Source organism: Tachysurus fulvidraco, chromosome 12 (genome assembly GCF_022655615.1).
Source record: "Tachysurus fulvidraco isolate hzauxx_2018 chromosome 12, HZAU_PFXX_2.0, whole genome shotgun sequence".
NCBI classification, from domain to species: Eukaryota; Metazoa; Chordata; class Actinopteri; order Siluriformes; family Bagridae; genus Tachysurus; species Tachysurus fulvidraco.
The window spans coordinates 16,987,070-17,005,756 of NC_062529.1; the positions used below are offsets into that span (position 1 = coordinate 16,987,070).

At 36.3% G+C, this 18,687-nt stretch overlaps 1 protein-coding gene across 1 annotated transcript in view; it reads left to right on the forward strand.

Annotated features, from left to right (window-relative positions):
* The window catches only part of hs1bp3 (HCLS1 binding protein 3), a 6,876-nt gene extending 3,603 nt beyond the window's left edge, over nucleotides 1-3,273 (forward strand). Inside the window, exons 5-7 of the mRNA XM_027172869.2 lie at nucleotides 388-503; nucleotides 1,403-1,541; nucleotides 2,414-3,273. Of these exons, the coding sequence (XP_027028670.2) occupies nucleotides 388-503; nucleotides 1,403-1,541; nucleotides 2,414-2,654 (496 nt within the window). The 3' untranslated portion in view covers nucleotides 2,655-3,273. The remainder of the gene's footprint in view (nucleotides 1-387; nucleotides 504-1,402; nucleotides 1,542-2,413) is intronic.
* Nucleotides 3,274-18,687: the final 15,414 nt, after the last annotated feature.

Genomic DNA, 18,687 nt, shown 5'->3' on the forward strand with positions numbered 1-18,687 from the left:
TCCTCCACCCACATTTTCTAACAAAGCGCCCTTTCTGTTTTAAATCACAAGACTTTACCAGCCTTTTTTTTTTTTTTTGGGCTTTAGAAAGGTGTCTGAAACTGAAACGTCACGAAGTAATTTGTGTTTTTTTTCTGTTTTTTTTTTTTTTTTTTTTTTAAAGAGATCACTGAGTGTGATTTGACAACATTAAATACAGTTTTGTTTGGATTTGACAGAACCCGTTTAATATCTATTTTATTTTCACATCCAAGAAATCTTTTATGCAGTATTGTCTGTAAATTATTACACCATGTAACCTTCAGAATCAGTTCTATTAAATTTCCATTATAGTAAAAGAATTGAAAAATATTGCAATAATACCCTCATCCTTTACTTCGTTTGTAGGTCTAAGAAGCCTAAGCCTGCCAAGCCAGCACCTAAACCTGCAGCTAAACCCAAACTCACTCTGTTTGATGAAGAAGATGATCCAGACGAGGAGCTTTTTCAGCCTGCGGTAAAGAGTGAGTGTGGCATTTGAACTGTGTTACACCAAAAGAATATGAACATATGTTTAGGGTGCAACTGCTACCAGACCTTTTTAGATGAACCCATGTGGGGAAACTTAAAACGCACAAAGGTACATCAAGTAGAGGGAAAACATGAGCAAATGTTAAGAGTGTCAATCGAAAATACATCACTGCCAATATCCTTACATTGCAATAGAACTTAAAATATCCACTTGGTTATTTCAGGACATGGGGGACACGGTGGCTTAGTGTTTGGCACGTTTGCCTCACACCTCCAGGGTTGGGGGTTCGATTCCCACCACCGCCTTGTGTGTGTGGAGTTTGCATGTTGTTTGATCGGGGGTTTCCTCTGGGTACTCCGGTTTCCTCCCTCGGTTCAAAGACATGCATTGTAGGTTGATTGGCATCTCTGGAAAATTGTCCGGAGTGTGTGAGTGAACGAGAGTGTGTGTGCCCTGCGATGGGTTGGCTCTCCGTCCAGGGTGTATCCTGCCTTGATGCCCGATGACTCCTGAGCACAGGCTCCCCGTGACCCGAGGTAGTTCGGATAAGGGGTAGAAAATGAATGAATGAATGAATGAATGAAAATATTATTTCAGGACATTCACCAGTACTTTATGTGATCTTCTACTTAAACCCTATCTACATACAGTCAAGTCGCACTTAATGATGAGAAGTTAATCACAAAAGTTTTTGTTGATGATCTAATCGAAATGGCCTGCTTTGCTAGTTATGTAGCTAATACTAGTTGGACTGGTGTTATTGTTACTGTGTGCACATTGCAGGAGTTTAAACTACGACCATTTCCTCAAGATAAGCAGAAAACATTGAACCTGTTGGGTTTGATGTATTGTATTATAATGAACAACATCCGGTTTTCACTGTACCTACAGGTGACGTGAAATTGTTTGAGGATCCAGATTTAGGTGGAACTGTCTCTCTTGGAGACACTTTGCTGCTTCCTAATGCCTACCAGAGGAGTAAAGCCCCTGCTAACACCAAACTAGATGAAGATGTGGATGATCTCTTTAGGTAGGTAACTAACACTGACCCTTTCTGTAGTCAGGGATAAGACTGACGTTGTTGAGAGAATTGCCATGAAAATCCCAACAGAAATCCATTACAGCTTTCTGGTAACCATTTACCACGAACCCTTTACAGCATTACAGATTTAAAATGTTTTATTAGAATGAAAGGTAATATATATATATCAGAATGTAGCCATCCCATGTTCTAGTATGACCAGCTGTTACGGCACGTGTTCATTTTCAGCTATGTTCTTGGTAGATCATCCCCATCAGAAAAAAATGTAAATATATCCCTTATTCGGAGCTCACAACTAATACTACTTATAATTATTATTATTATAACCATCATCATTTAAGTTGAATTTCAATTTGAATGAACTAGAACACTTCTGCCTTTCATCTTTTACCCTAGTCGTTTATTTCATGCTTCCAGCTGTCTGGGCACTTGAACCTTTATAGAGTTGTATAGTGTTTTTCTACCTTTATAGTGTTTTTCTGATAGACCCTGACCTAGTGAATCTTTTTTAGAGAGACTCCAAATGATCAGGGGGTTTTTTTTTTAAGATTGAAATAAATCTCTTATTGAAATAAATCGAGCCCCACAAATCGAGTCCCATTGTGTTTTATTTTTCATACATAGCCTCTATCTGTAGGTGAAGTGTCACTGTCGACAAGATTTGAGAGGATGTGTAGATTTGAATCTGAGAAAACTTTTATTTTTAAAACTTGTTACAGATTAGTCATTTTCTGGTAGATGTATTATATGAATATAATTTTATATTAATAAATACATAAGCTCAATTCATTGTACAGGCCAAAAACCAGAATTCATAGCTACTCAAAGATTACTGTTTTCACTTTTTCATTTTATTATAGAGTGGAGGAAGATTTGGACAGACTTTTAGCGATCGGTAAACCAGTGAAACCAAAGCCAGCTGTTGCCCAGAAACCAGCAGTGAAAGCCAAGCCAGTAATTCCACACAAGCCCTCTTCCATGTCACAGTCTGGACGAGCACTTCCTCAGCCAGCCGTGGCCCAGGCAATGGATCAGCACGACATCTTAAAGTATATCCAACAGAACGAGGCTGCTCCTAATGAGGACCTGGACCTCTTTTAACTTTGTTGTTCAGGGTCAAGCCAGGCAAAACATTTCATCATAACAACACTAAAACATTCTTCTGTTAATCTTAATCTCTGTTCAGACAGGAGCTTTGTATCTAGGTGATCTGACAATATCTGAATATCATTCTGAAATGAGCCCTTACGTATTAAGCTCACATAATGGTGTATATGCCATTATATGATGTTATTATATTGTAGAGACTCAAAGGAAGGAAAGAACCTTGATAAAATAATTGTTTAAACATTAATACATTGGTGAGTTGATTTTGATGTTTGAGATAATAATTTTTAATAAAGAAAACAGAAACAATGGTATTAGTATTATTAATTTTTTAATGGCATATAGACCTTACACTTTTTGATTTGTGAGGACGTGATTTTGAAAAAGTCATTTTGATACCTATAAAAATGTTTATATACTTAATCTCCTGTTCTTTGTAGTGTACAGGAACTTTGTAGTAAACTTTGCTGTACTCTTCTTTTTGTTTGTCTGTTACTTGAGATGGGATGAAAAGATGTACCTTTATTAGTTCCCCCATATGGAAAATTCAAGTTTACATAGCAGCACAAGAAGAGAGAAAATAAAAAAATAAAATAATGGAAACTAAAATAAATCGGTGTGAATTTACTTTTTTTTTTTTTTTTACATGTACATGTGATACTTGAATCAAACAGAGGGGGGCGATAAAACAGCTGCTCTAATGAATTCAATTGTGGCTCATTTGCAGTGTACATCCAGATCAGATTAATCAGTGACATAACAAAGCATAATGTGCATATGTATCTTATCAGCCTGCTTAATACAGTACTTCCCTTTCTCTTGTGTACACAGAGGAGAAGGGTTATAGAAGGTGATTTTTATCAGGCTTTACTGCAATACAGATCATTACCCACAATTAAACGATCAGTCAGTCTGAATCATTTAGCCCTGTGAAAAAGGGCCAATCAGCAAAAGGCTTCCAGTGAATTAACACCTGGAAAAGTTGATTTTAAGCTATACTTTACCTAGAAGCTATATATTCCTTATGCCGGGTAGTCTATAAGCTGGACTAGTGGGATGTCCCTATCTGTTTTGTACACTGTTGTGATTAAAGACTTTGTTACAGAGGGTTTTAAGGGAACTAATTTTAGGGAAGTTAAACGTTATCCAGTGTAAATGTATGAGTGCCCCAATGGTTCAGACATTGTACCCTGAAGGTCTTGCCATGTATCAGAATGAAAATACACACAATAGACACAGCAAGGCTGGTGAACTGATAAACATGAAAGTGAAGTTAAACATCTCCCATGGCTTGTATAGTAACCATATCTAAATATTACTGAGCCACTGTAGGCTGTTTTGGAGGAGTGAGTCAGAAAGGAGGTCCAACAACATACCAATAGATTATTGTGGTCTAAAATCAGTTGTTTCATTTGCCTTGTCAGAGCTGACAATAACACCAGTTTCTCTATATTTTAACACTTGCAACTGTTTAACAAACAAGAAAATGTATTGTTTGTATATAAACCATATATATATATATATATATATATATATATATATATATATATATATATATATATATATATATATATATAAAACCATGCTTTAGGATTTTATCCTATTAATCATTTAACGATACTATATTAATTGAATAAAACATTATGTTTAGTATTTGTACTTTTGGTGTTGTTATTGCAGAATGCCAGAATCAACCTAAAAGTGGGGTTTTGTCCAAGAACATTCCAACAGAGTGGATGATTTCCGTTTGCTTCTCTGTTTGTCCAGCTTTACTCCCCAAAAACAGAAATATGTTAGGTCCAATCTTAGGTATTAATTGCCTCACTGACAGCATGATTTCTCTTCATTAGTCATACCGTATGTATTACTTTGAGTTTAATCTTTCCAGGAAAACTTTCCAAGTTTCAGCATATCCATAATCCATAAGAGTCTGATTCTCTGTAAAAGCATCCCGGACCCAGAAACAGATGTTACTTAATTCAAAGCACAGCAGAGATCAAAACAGTGGGCTTTCCCACAATCCCCCAGATGTATCTGATTCAGTAGTGGGATTTGTGTCCCTGTTTTGACCAGATCAGTCTGGCTGCCAGCGGTTACAGATGTGCTTTTGAGGTATGACAGATCATAGCTGTGTGATCACAGTCACTGCAGTGAGTGGTACAGGGCATTCAGACATGACCACAGGTCTGAACGCACCAAGCTTGTGTTGGTTTTGAAACAAATTCATAAGAACAGAATTCAGTTTGGAGCCACATCTGTACAGGAAGCAGGGTCATGTTTGTGGGACCTCTATTAACCTTTTTGGGGGAAAAAGACCCTGAGACACTGAAGCTGAATTTTAAACTGCCTCATGTTCTTACAAAGTGAGCACACAGTGGAAAAAAAAGATGGACGTCTTTTTCATGATTGGTCTTTTCCTGACCCCTGAGCAAGCCTTCAGCCTTTTTTTGAGAGCAAATCGTTTAACATTTAAAAGTAATCATTAACAAAATAAATCAAATAAATTAAATGATAAAATCTTATATACAACAACAACAACAAAAAAAAACCAAGGTAATGAGAGAATCAAATCCTTAAAGAATGATGGGATCCCTGACTATGCAGAGATATTGAAGCTGGTTTAACTGTCTGTATCAGTTTAAGTTTTATATATTAATCAATATTAATGGATCAGAGCCAAAAGGATTTTCCAATAAGCATATTTATAATTATTTACTCATTCATTCATCTTGTCTAGATCATCCAGAACATAGCCCCGGAACACCAGGTTTCAAGGCAGAACAGTTCACACACAAACACAAACACACATACTGTACACACACACACACACACAAACACATACTGTACACACACACACACACACACACACACACACACACACACACACACACACACACACACCACCCACACACATTTATAGGAAATATAGCAACCAATTTGTTTTCCAAGCCCAAAAACCCAGACGAAACCCACATGAACATGAAAAGAAGATGTGAAAATTCCACAGATACATTAATCCCAGCTCATGATCAAACTGGTCAGCTTAGAGCCATGAGGCTGCATCACTACCCACTGCACCACCATCTGCATAAGCATGCAAAATAATTCAAATTATATTCATATTATAATATAGTATTTCATTCATTGCCTTCATTGCCTGGAATAATGCTTTTAATTGCGTTAGTTCTCTCTTGTTAATTTCATCTCTCAGCTATCCTCTGTGCTTGCTCTTTTTATTTTCTGCCTTATTTCTATCTTGGTCCATTTCCTGGTCATCAGTTTATTTATAATGCACAGCTTATGTTCAAACTGGAAAGTAGACAATAAACATGTCAGATTCAGTGCACCAAATGTTTACTGGTAGGAAAAGACTGCCAGATTTTGAACCTTGACAGGACAACAACAATAACCAAAGCAAGTAAACTCATATGAACCATCAGTTTTTCCTGGTGCTCCATTCTCACATCTTGGTTTGGGATTGGGGTTAGATATTTCCTTTGAACCTTCAGTCCAACTCCTTTTAATACAGCTTGATTAGATTAACAACAGCTTTATTAATTTAGAACTGGCAGGTCCTTCAATTTTTTTCTCTCCAAATGTAAAATGATGTTATATTACATTTCTTCAACTTGCTGTAGCAGAGAGGAACCGGGTGTTTAATGCATCGGCAGTTCTGTTTAACACAGCAGTAGACACTAAGTATCCATTTATTTACTGCCTGTGTTTGACACATAAAAATGAGGTTTATGGGTGTATTACGTGAGAGTGACCTGTATGTACTTGTCTGTGGGGAGGTTTAAATCTCAGTTTGTTTAAACTTAGATGACGTTGTTGATGATTGTTTCACCAGATCTGGTTATTGTCTTTATTGAGAGTATCATGCTCTCATTTTAATAAGGGAGCACCGTCTACTACTATCTGCCACTTCAGCACAATTTTTGCTATCCTCATGCCTTATTTTGCTTCAGTACATAATTAAAAACTTGATTGAAACATAATATCCATAAACATACAGATTCAATTCAAGAGGGAGAAAAACTTTAGCTAGCAACATCTATATTTAAATGTTATATTTATTTGTGTTTGTTGATGCTGGCTTCCTGTTTATTTAATGTATTTTCCCCCCCTTTTTTTCCTTAAAGCTGACAGTATCATATTGGCAGAAAAACTGGTTTGATCAAATGGATTTCTGTACATTTTATCCACACTAACAGATTTTCCAGTCCTTCACGCAAGTATTAAAATAATCGAATCATTCACTAAGTCAATGCCTTGAGTTCATCCTGATTTGTTTGCTTTTTGTTTGTTCCAAATGAAATCTATGTTTTGTAAAATATCTTGTTAGAATGTGTAATCCCAGTTCAAAATAAACACCACTTGATTTGACATTTAGTTTCCTAACAATGAAATGAATGCATTTTTAAAAATGGCTTACATGTATATCCATTACTTCCACAGCCATCCACAGTGTGGTCATTGAACTGGAGTACAAGGGCTGTCTGTGCTCTAGCAGAAGTGCTTAGCCGGAAGCAGTGACAGTGAGGCCCACTGCTAACTAGTGATTAATGCTGCGTTGGTGTGGCTTTTGTCAGACATCGGGTCACATCGAAACTCACTGGCCTACTACCTAGACATGTTTAGAACATCCTGCAGTGTCTGCTAACTTTCTCATGTATGATTGTACCCATTTCAATACATCACTCTCTGGAACTCCTGGAGTTGTTTTGAATTAACTTTACTGACTCGCTTTAAGTTCTCTAGTCACAAACCGGATTTTTCTTCTTTGAGGTGGTTTTATTGGGTTTATTTAATAGTTTTGTGCCACTGTTGCCCCTGATCAGACTTTGGTTCTTCCTTTCTGTGAACAGCAGCTGTTTGCTGTTGTGTGTTACTTGCTGACAACAGCAGCTTTATAGAACTGGCTGTTCCGACACTATGTCAGCATTCAGTAAACTGTGAGTATTCATGCGTTAGGAATATTAACCTTGTGTCATGTATTCTGCTAAATGATGCAAATAAATGAACATGTTGCTTAATAGTTCTAGTGCTCTAATGTTTATCCCTACTCTGAACATGCTTATGCTTCCACAATGATAATAAGTGTGTTTGTTCCTTTAAAGCAGTGATGCAGGCTTTGAGAAACGAGTTCTAAAAAAAAAATAAACATGTTTTTGTGACAAAGAGCCAAAATCTTGATGGTCAAATACAGCAAGATATATGACTGCTTACTCAGAGCTCTGCAGAATCCTAATTTAGATCAATGCATCAGAAATATGAATCATTTATATGGAAAAGTTTTCACCCTTTTCGTTAGCAAGCCAGTGTGGGGTCTGTGCGAGGTTGGTGAGTTGCTTAGAACCAAACAAATCAAGGTTTATTTAGATAGTGTGTTATTAAAATGGTGAAATCAGGTTCATGGACAGATCTGCAGAAACAAAGTGCCCTAGAACACTTAATATGAACAATAATATATTTCAAGAAAGGATGGTATCAGATGGAAGTGGATATAATTGGAGATTTCTGGATTATAGGAAAATAAATGCTTATTAACAAAATGTCTTGCAAATGTTTCATACTCATTTTAGATTGTATATTTTTAGAAGCTTGTGAAAATGCCCTTGCCATAAGAACGACATACTGAAATCATGCTCGTGGCTGGATCGGGAAGCTGATACCAGATTATGATGGAACAGGAAGTATGACAAAAACATCACACACCACACTACTGCCAAACTGACAGCTAAAGGTGTGAAAAACAGAAAGATACGAACGTGGAATATGTACATAGTTCTTCTATCAGTGGTAATTACATGACTACTTAGAGGCTAGTAAACTAGTGTAGTGCAGGCGTAATGGTTAAGGCTCTGGGTCACCCATCAAACGGTTTCAGAGTTTTCAACCCCCCAGCACTGAGTAGATGAATTTTACTCAGCTCCAATGTATATGTGACAAATAAAGGCATCTTTTGCTAAAGTAGCTCACATTTGCCAATAGCCCAAGTGTTTGTATCAGAGCTTTCCATTACTACCAATTTAGTCAATATACCATACCAAACAAACTGAATGTGTTTCTAACTATTCAATTATTTGTAAAGCTCTTTTGACAATGTACATTGCCTCAAAGCAGCTTTAAAGAATATAAGAAATATTGAATAAAAATTTAAATGTTAGTTTATTTATATTTTTCTATAAAGACCAAGCCTGAGATGACTGTGGCTTCCCTGAGATGGTATGAGGAAGAAACCTTGAGAGGAACCAGACTCAAAAGGGAACACATCCTCATTTGGGTGACACCTGAGTGTGTTTCTAAATCATCATAAACACCGGATAGTTTGATTATAAATATAAAATGTCCTTTCTACAGTTGTATGCAGTCATATGGAGTTGTGTAACCAGGAAAACCACCATGGTGAAGCCTTCACATGTTCAATACAGCAGGAGAAACAGCATATGAAGAACATTAATTTGTGTATTGCTTAAAAGGTTGTTATCTATCTATCTATCTATCTATCTATCTATCTATCTATCTATCTATCTATCTATCTATCTATCTATCTATCTATCTATCTATCAAAACATGTATGACATTTTGGATGTTAAATTTTCAAGACAGAAAGCTAATTTCATGAGCTCACCAAAGTCTGTTTCATTTTTAAGTAAAAATATGTGACTTATGTGCTGTGATAATAAATTGCAGACACACAGCAAACGATATAATTGAAATCAGCCATCCAAGCAGATATACAAATGAGTCCTTTTATGAGTTGATGGGTACTAAGAAATTGTGTTTTCAGAAATCAAACAAGGCAGAGATGTGTATAGAGACAGAAAAGAGTTATGAGGGCATCTGTAAACTATGTTAAGTAAGTACAACACTGACGGCATCCACTTTTGTAACACTTACGCTTAGAACATTCTTCAGCCTGGTGATAATCTCTGTGCTTCACTGCACAGCATGAACAAGAGCAGGCTTTATTGGAGGGTGGGGGGGGTGGATGTGTGTGTGTGGGGGGGGTGGAGGAGGAGGACAGACTGGGCTCGCTTGGCATTATGCCTGCACTGCTTTTCACGCTAAGTTGGCTGTATCAGTCTCCTATGTTCTGACCCTGCAGAGGCCCCAGCAACTTCCTGAAGCATAGCCCCACATGAGGCATGGAAGTGTCTGTATTTGTGTCCAAATCTCCAATATGAAAAGCTTTCCAACTTTCTTTGCTTTACCCTACAGTTTTGAAGAGGAACGATGAAAGAATGTCATGTAAGAATGGATTAAAATGCTGCTGTTTATGAACTGTTGTTTGGCTGGTGTGCCACGTGAGACATTTGTTAAAAAATAGAAAAAAGTTGCAGACTGCAGAGTCTAGCAATAACAGTCAAACAGAAACAACTGGATGTTTGTATTGCTTATAGTTAAGAAACTGGATTAAAAATCAGACTCCTTGCTTTAAGACAGGCTGTTATTGTTGTTAGAATGCAAAATCCAAATTTAGATTTAATTAAAGGACTTTACTTAATAATGTCTTTTCCCTTTTTTTCTCTGAAGAGAAAGACCTGTTACATAATCATATTATGTGCCTACTTAATAATCCCAAAAACTTGACTTACATCAGTTAAAATAAACAGGATGGGATTTCTGGGGTGTTCTGAGATGATTTTCAGGAGCCTATTTAGGCCTCTATTTATTTTAACTTATTGGACAAATTATAGTTTTTTTTCTAATGTAGACCATAATTTGTGACACTAAATTAAGGTTACGATGAACAATAACCAATGTGAAACTAAATTATTAGGCATAGCCTTTGGTGAAAGGGATATTTCTGACTCTATGTTGTACAAGTATGAGAAAACTGATTAGGAAAAAAAAAACTAAACCACTTCTATAAACATCTGTCAATCACTTCTTTCTGTCAATCACTTCTATCTGTCAATCACTTCTGTCTGCCAATCTGTCAATAATTAATGTTGCTGCTTGTCCCAGAAGGGCAAATGTGTCAAAGTGTCAACAGACAGGAATGCAATGTTTAAAAAAGTTTCAAAAGGCATTGTGGCATACAAGCTATTCAAAGGCATGATGATTTTAAATTTGCCAATGTGACTGCACACAGCAGACTCCTGTGGAACTTCATAGCATCCAGAGAAAAACAGGAAACAGCAAAGTAGACTAAAGCATACTGACCCTTATCCTGTTATGACCGAAGCCATGTTTTTGACCTGCTTGCCTTTAACATCTGGTTTCCTTTCTTTATGTCTGTAGATATTTTGTCACATACCAGACATCATACCTGGTGTTGTCATAGCAATAAGAGAAAGCACAGAAATAGACCGAGGTTCAAGAATGTGACTGAAATAAGATACTGATACTGAGAACATGCCAAAAAACAGTAATAATTAATCAGTGCTTTTCCATATCAGCAGAAGTCTTTTCTAATCTGGTTAATGCATTTCTAATTTAGGTCATGAGTAAGTGGTTCAAATTGAAACCTTTAAAAAAGGGAAATCTATAAGAAAGAGGAAAATGGTTCTCCACTTCAGTACAGAGGACAAAGTGATGGAATGACTCTTTAAACTCAGTCGTTCTTCTAACATACTAAATCTAAATTGTTTGTGGATTTTTAACATAAAATGTAACTATATACAAAAACAAGGTATGACATTCTTTAAATAATAAATGCATTGTTTGGCAAATTGTTGTATTGCTGTTAAGGGGGCTTAATGGTTAGCATGTTTGCCTCACACCTTCAGGGTCGGGGTTCGATTCCTGCCTTGTGTGTGCGGAGTTTGCATGTTCTCCCCGTGCCTCGGGGGTTTCCACCGGGTACTTCGGTTTCCTCCCCCGGTCCAAAGACATACATGGTAGGTTGATTGGCATCTCTTGGCATTGTCCGTAGTGTGTGAGTGAATGAGAGTGTGTGTGCCCTGCGATGGGTTGGCTCTCCATCCAGGGTGTATCCTGCCTTGATGCCCGATGACACCTGAGATAGGCACAGGCTCCCCGTGACCCGAGAAGTTGGGATAAGCGGTAGAAAGTGAGTGAGTGAGTGGGTGAGTGAGTGTATTGCTGTATAAGAGGAATAAAGCACTTTGGGACATACTGTTATGGGATTCTAATTCATACTCCGGGCTTCTAATTCATCCTTTTTGTTTTTCTACACACAAAATTATGTTCTATACATTACATAAGTTATATAACTTAAGATAATAATCATTCAATTCAATTCAATTCATTGATTTCAATTCAATTCAGTTCATTTAATCATAAATGAACTATTGCTATGTAATGACAAAACTAACTTTGCATCCCAAGTGCAAGCATTCTCCTTGCTTCCGAGTAGACCAGATCCCAGAACGGAATGAAAGATTACATAATCTGTTTAAACTGGACTTTCTATTAATAATTATGAGCCCAGTTAAATCGTTAAATATAATCATGATGTCTTATCCTTTAAAATCTCTCATACCAGCATCCTAATGTGGGGTCATTTTTATTATGATACCTCTGTCCCTTCCATGTATGGCTACCCATATTCTTATAAGATCATAATGTTTCCTTTCACCATGCTTACTAAGGTTTTAAATCACATTGCCTGTCTCAGCATTAGCTGCTGTAGTGCATTTTGGTGCCAAGGGAGTTGAGGGTCTTCTTTCTTGCCTGAGCCACTGAGCACAGGAAGGGGCAATAAAAAGATGAATAATAGATCAGCTCTTTATTCCTGAGCCTCCCAACCTCGTAAAGTTGCAGTGCTGGAAAGGGCAAAGCACATAATATAGTACTGGTCCTAGATGGAATGTTATTTCTCTGTTGCAGTATTCAGTCTGAGGTTTTAGACTTTCAGGCCTACAGTGTGTATATGATGCTTTTTATCTCTCTCTTGAGAATAAATACATATACAATTTCACAGACATCACGTCCAAGATGTAATTATACCCAGTGAAAACATTTTGATGATACATTTTAAAGTTTTTAAATATTTGTATAATTTAAAAAACCATACTATACTATATTTATTGCGTTTTCAATTTTTATGACCTCATTTCTTTATGGAATTGCATTAGGTTTTGATTACCCATCTGAAAAGCTCATCTAATCATCCAGCAGCTGCCAAAACAGCCGAGCTGGTCAAACAGGTAGACCAGCTGCCATCTGGTAAGTCATTTTCCTTATTACTTGAGTCTAAACTTTAGGAGCAGTAATTCAGCAACTGTGTACTTTCTACCAGCTGGTAAGATGGACTACCCGTATCAGCATCTCAGCAGCTGATAGTGGGATAGACCAAGATACATTCATCAGAAAAAATAGATTTTCAGATTTAAAAGAAATTTTCAAAGCTTATTTCAGAAGACACACTGTGCCCAGACTGACATTCTGATGTAGATGATCCAATCTTTCATAAGGCATAAAATGTGCCATGTGATTTGCCCGGATTAGGAAGAGCTAATAATGTGTTTTAAATAAATATTAAAGAAAAAAGGAAACCTAAAACACACGAGTGCACACGCACACACACACACACACACACACACACACACACACACACACACACACACACACACACACACACACACACACACACACACACACACACACCTAACACTCATGATTAACATGATTTCTTTTTCTTTGCTGCTGTAACAGATAAATTTCCCCCCTGTGGGACGAATAAAGGTACTGTATATCTTATCCTATCTTATCTTTTAAAGTGTCTATCTTACCTAGGCTTGCTTTATCGTTAGCATACTATTACCTATTATGTTTGAATGTACTGAACTTCCTGCTTATTGGCACCTGCTTCCTGTTTAGAACAATGGCATATGTAGTATTACTGTATATTCAATTTAAAGGACCTTAGTGAGTGCTTAGCAGGTCCATTTTCATTCAACTGAACTTATACATGGAGTCAGTAATCAAATCAGACTTATAGAAAACATTAAAGTCAGATTTGTAGTTAATGCATCAGCTTTATTTATAGGAATAATACAACAACAAAAAAAATAAATCAATGCAGCTTTAATGCTATAACACATCTCCTCAACCAGAAACCTGATTATTTACTTTACCTCAAATTTTTTACCTCACATGTAGAGTACAGTAGCATGTCCTGTCACACCAGTGATTGGGTTAGATTGGGTTTAGTACTTAGTGGCATGTTGCTTTTATTTATATCTCGCTATGATTTAGATTTTTTAGCTTAGTGTCGAAACTGGCTCTTAATGTTATGCCTTATTCCTCATATCCCTACCCTGGGTAATGACTTTGTATTGTATGTTCTTTACAGTCTGTGAGAGCTGCCATAAGTTCCTACTTCCTGTTTTCTGACAGTAGGTGTAAATCCCCTTCAGAGGAGTTCATTTCAGTTATTGTTACTAACCATGATTTAGGTTTTTATTCAGTTTAGTATTTTATGAAACTTGTGTTTCATTCTTGCATTTTTTAAATCAAAATACTGTACCTGCCAGCTTCCTTCCTTTCACCATGGCTGTGGCTTGTCCCCATTTAATGGCTCATCATCTCAACAAAGCTGGGAACTGGCTGACCCGGGTTTTTTTTTTTTTTTTTTTTACTGGACTCCACAGCTGTCATCAGGACAAATGTTCTGAGGTCTGCTTCCGCTCTGGCTCAGCTTTGGTATGCTTTTTTCATTGGGGGAAATCCTGGTGTATAACTGAACACAAGAGCAATATTATCCATAGAGATTTGGTTTTGTTTCTGTCAATTAAGTGAAATTTCTCAGAAAAGGTTGTATGGTTTAGAAAACAAATTCTGTATTAAAAATGTATATTTTTGTTCCTATTTGTCCATGATTTTCCCCAAAACCTTAATTACTTTGCATAAGTACACAAGTCCAGATCAAATGCAATGCAAAACAGCAGCCACATTAATTGAATATTGGTTGCTGTGTTTTGCTTCCCTGTTATTCCTGTTAATTATTAACCAAACCATTTAATCTGTTCTTTTAATCTGTGCATGCTTTCAAAATCTTGTTACTGAATATCTACATTTATCTCATTTTGAGGCATTTCAATGCCGTTATAATAAGGTTTTATTGGACTTACAGATCAAACAGAATTTCAGGGTGTCACATAATGTAGTGCATGAAGCATTAGAATTCATCATGATCATATGATTTTATGAAAAGCAAAATCGGCAGTTGTTTTTAAGATATTGTAGGTATTTCCAGTGTATTTAATTTATAGCAATTTCTAAATACATGCTCTCAAAGTAGCAGTGTGTCATTGGATACTGCACATTGATTTTCTCATTGTTGGTCACAAAGAGCTTCATTATTTACAGCTTTTGTCTTTAATGCTTTAATTAAATAAAATGAAAGTGATGGATCCAATTTGTAAGCATTGAATAAATAACATTATTTATTATTATTACTTAATAGTCCTGCTTAAAATGTTATGCATTTCAGTGGAACATCAGATTGCACTTGTTCTATAAAAATGAGTGGCCTTGACTGTGGATTGTTCTGTGCAGTGAATCATAAGAGCATACAGGCAGCTTTTTATAAGCTCCCTTATGCCCTATGAAATTTCACTGTGCTCTTTAAAAATGGAGCAAAATGAAATGTCACATGGGAATATATACACTCACTGTCCACTTTATTAGGAACACCAGTAGACCTGCACATTCATGAAGTTGTCCAATCAGCCAATCATGTGGCTGCAGCACAATGCATAAAGTACAATGCATAAGGTACAGCTCAAGAGCTTCATGTTCACATCAAACACTTTGATGATAAAAGAGATCAGAGGAAAATGGCTGGGTTGGTTAGATCTACCAGGAAGCATATAGTAACTCATATAAGCACACTTTACAAACATGGTCACCAGAAAAATTGTCTCAGCGTGAGCTACACATCTGTCCTTGTGCCAGCTCATATGGTATCAACACCCATGCCGCAATAAAAGTCACAGAGATCACACTTTCTCTTCATTCAGAGCTTTACATTAAAATATGATCATCTTCAGTTACCACGGTAACTATTTAAATTCGATCAGGTAACAGAGCTAATCCCAGAATAACAAACTATGATGTGGGGAGGAAACCAACACAAACACAAGCTGAAAACTCCAATCAGAGAGTATTTAGATTTTCATAAATCTTTCATTCCCTGAATAATCACACTTTGTTGTGGAGTTTGTGCTTGTAGTCCAGTTGAGATAGCAGTTATGAGAAAAGGAAATGTGTAGCAGTATCATGCTATGCCCCTAATTAGGAAGTCTCTAAAATGGTCAAAAGCACCATCACTTTCTGTGAAGAGTGTGTGTGTGTGTGTGTGTGTGTGTGTGTGTGTGTGTGTGTGTGTGTGTGTGTGTGTGTGTGTGTGTGTGTGTGTGCGTGCGTGCGTGCGTGCGTGCGTGCGTGCGTGCGTGCGTGCGTGTGTGTGTGTGCGTGCGTGTGCGTGTGTGTGTGCGGTGTGTGTGATTGTACCTTGTATGTACAATAAATGTTTATAAAAAGGGTTCAGAGTCACCCCTCATCATCTAACAGCAGAGATGCTGAGGTGACTCTTTACACACTACATACAATGGGAGGTCATGTTTATCTGAGCTTGAAATGCAGCACCAGAGAAGACACCAGAAAAGCTCTTGATAAACATACAAAAAATTAGATTTACTCTAAACTATTAATGATGTATATATTAATGAAATATATTATATATTCGTATATAAATATTAAACTTATTTTTCAAGTAGTTTGTTTGGTTGTGTGTGGCCTCTTTGAATAATTATGGGTTTATTACTAAAGTGCAAAAATAACCATTTCTACAATAATTGATAAAGGTTTAATTTATCATTGTCTGTGTCTGAAACGTAACATATCATGTTGTTGCTATCAGTTTCACTTCATATAAACACACTTCCATTTTACACATAATGACAAATTTCCTGTTACTAACAATGCTGAACATGATGTACTTAGAATGGGGCAGGGGCAGGAACTAACAGGGCAGATACAGTACACTAGAAAAGAAAAGGTACAGTTCAACAAACAATGGAAGCCATATGTGCCATAGACTCCAGATGAATACCAGGATACAATGAATAACATCAGAGGGCATGGTTAATGCTTTCTTTAGGATGTAACACAGAGAAAGTCAGTGCTACTTACGTAACACATGAGTTCAAACAAACACACCACAGCAAAACCAAACCTTCTTTGGAGACCGAGTTAATTCACTCGGATATTTTATATTTAAAATGTAATTGTGACATTTTTAAATTCTGGGTAGCAAGTGGTGTAACCAGAGTAGTGAAGATTGTAGAGAGAAAGGGGATTATACTTGATTATTTTTCAATCTCAGGATGCTATTTACACAAGGATTGAAAAAACCAATAAAATAATTGAATAAAGAACTGCTCAAAACACTTTTTATTTTGCATAGCACTTTTAACAATAGATAATTGTCACAGCTGTGTTATAGACATTATATAATACAAATATATAAATATTATAATTATATAATACAAATATATAAATAATAAACATATATAATATATAATAAACATAAATAATAAACATATATTTGAAAGAAAATAACAGAAATACATCTTGCAAGGGTTAAAGGTTAACTTATAGTTTATGGTGGTGGCTAATGCTAAAGCTAGGCATTATTCAGAAAGCACACTGGTAATATGTAGCAAATCACTTGCCACTTTATTTTACTGGGTAACTGTTCTTTAATTATACGGTCGTGCAAGAACATAGCTGTTTTTCCTGATAGCTACTGTAGCATCCAGTGATCTACTAGCATAAAGTAGACAAACAGTAAAGGACAGTACTGATTACTGTCAAATGATTTATTCTTGTTTTCCAGGTGAATGGAAAATGATGTTCAAAAACCTCTAGCTATGTAAAAGTGACCATTTAGGTTTGAGTTTGCTTCCGAAATCTCCTTAAAAAGACTCTGAGGAGATTCCAGGGTAACTGGAACTAACTACCTTGAACCAGAACAATGATTTAACAGTTAAAGCAGTTTTGTTATTTTCTCACAGGAGTAAGATGTTTTCCTCCTTTGTGTAACTGACAAGCTTCTGTCTTGAATACAGTTCTTGAATACAATGCAGTCCTGGTAAGAAAAGTGTGTGAAGAGTCTTGACGATAAGTGACACCTCTACCATTGTGGCTCATCAATAAAATCATCTCTCGCATAATTGTATGCTGATTTATAGTATTTTGAATTATTTTATGCTACCATAAGTACCATAAGTTGGCTTGGGAAAAAAGTCATGCCATACGAGTAAATGTCAATGTAAAAGTAAAGTGGATGCATCAGTGAACTGAAAACCGGAATATAGATTCTGAAAGTTTCTTCATATCACAAAGTGATTCTATCAGCAAGTAGAAATAATTATATCCCAGTTCTGTAAATTGTAAATAAAATCCTAGCAATATTTTTGAGTCTCTGTGAAACAATATAATGCTTAATAACAAACAGACAATACATGCTGTAGGTAGTGTTCTTCCTTTTTATCCAGACAACGCAAACAGCATGACTCATGGACACACACATTGCAGTTTTTCAAATCCCATGTTGATGATAGTATTCATAAGACTAGATTATAACTAATGGAACATTGTAAACAGTGTACACAAACATACCACAGTGCCGTGGTAAATATAATAAATACGGCATTCGTAAATTTGTCTTATTATAGATATAATGAACTTATATCAGTAACTAGCCTTGTTCTTTTGACAGTACACTCATTCAGCTAACACAAAACCTCTTGCAACTTGTAGATTAGCATTCCACACTTTACATTTCTTACGTATGCAAAAGAGGCTAAGCTGTATGAAATTCGATGAATTTGATGAATGAGACATTGTCTTGGCAAAACAGATACTGCAATCACATTTAAACCACTGAACAAAAGCTCACTGGGTGTTTTCTAATGAGTTTTTTGTATTCTGGTGAAGCAGTGGCTGAGATGTGAATGGATCTGAACTGGTGTGTGACAAATAAGCTGTGAATCATGGGAGCAAGCTCATCCATGAGTAATGCAAAAATGTAGGCCAGGCCTGC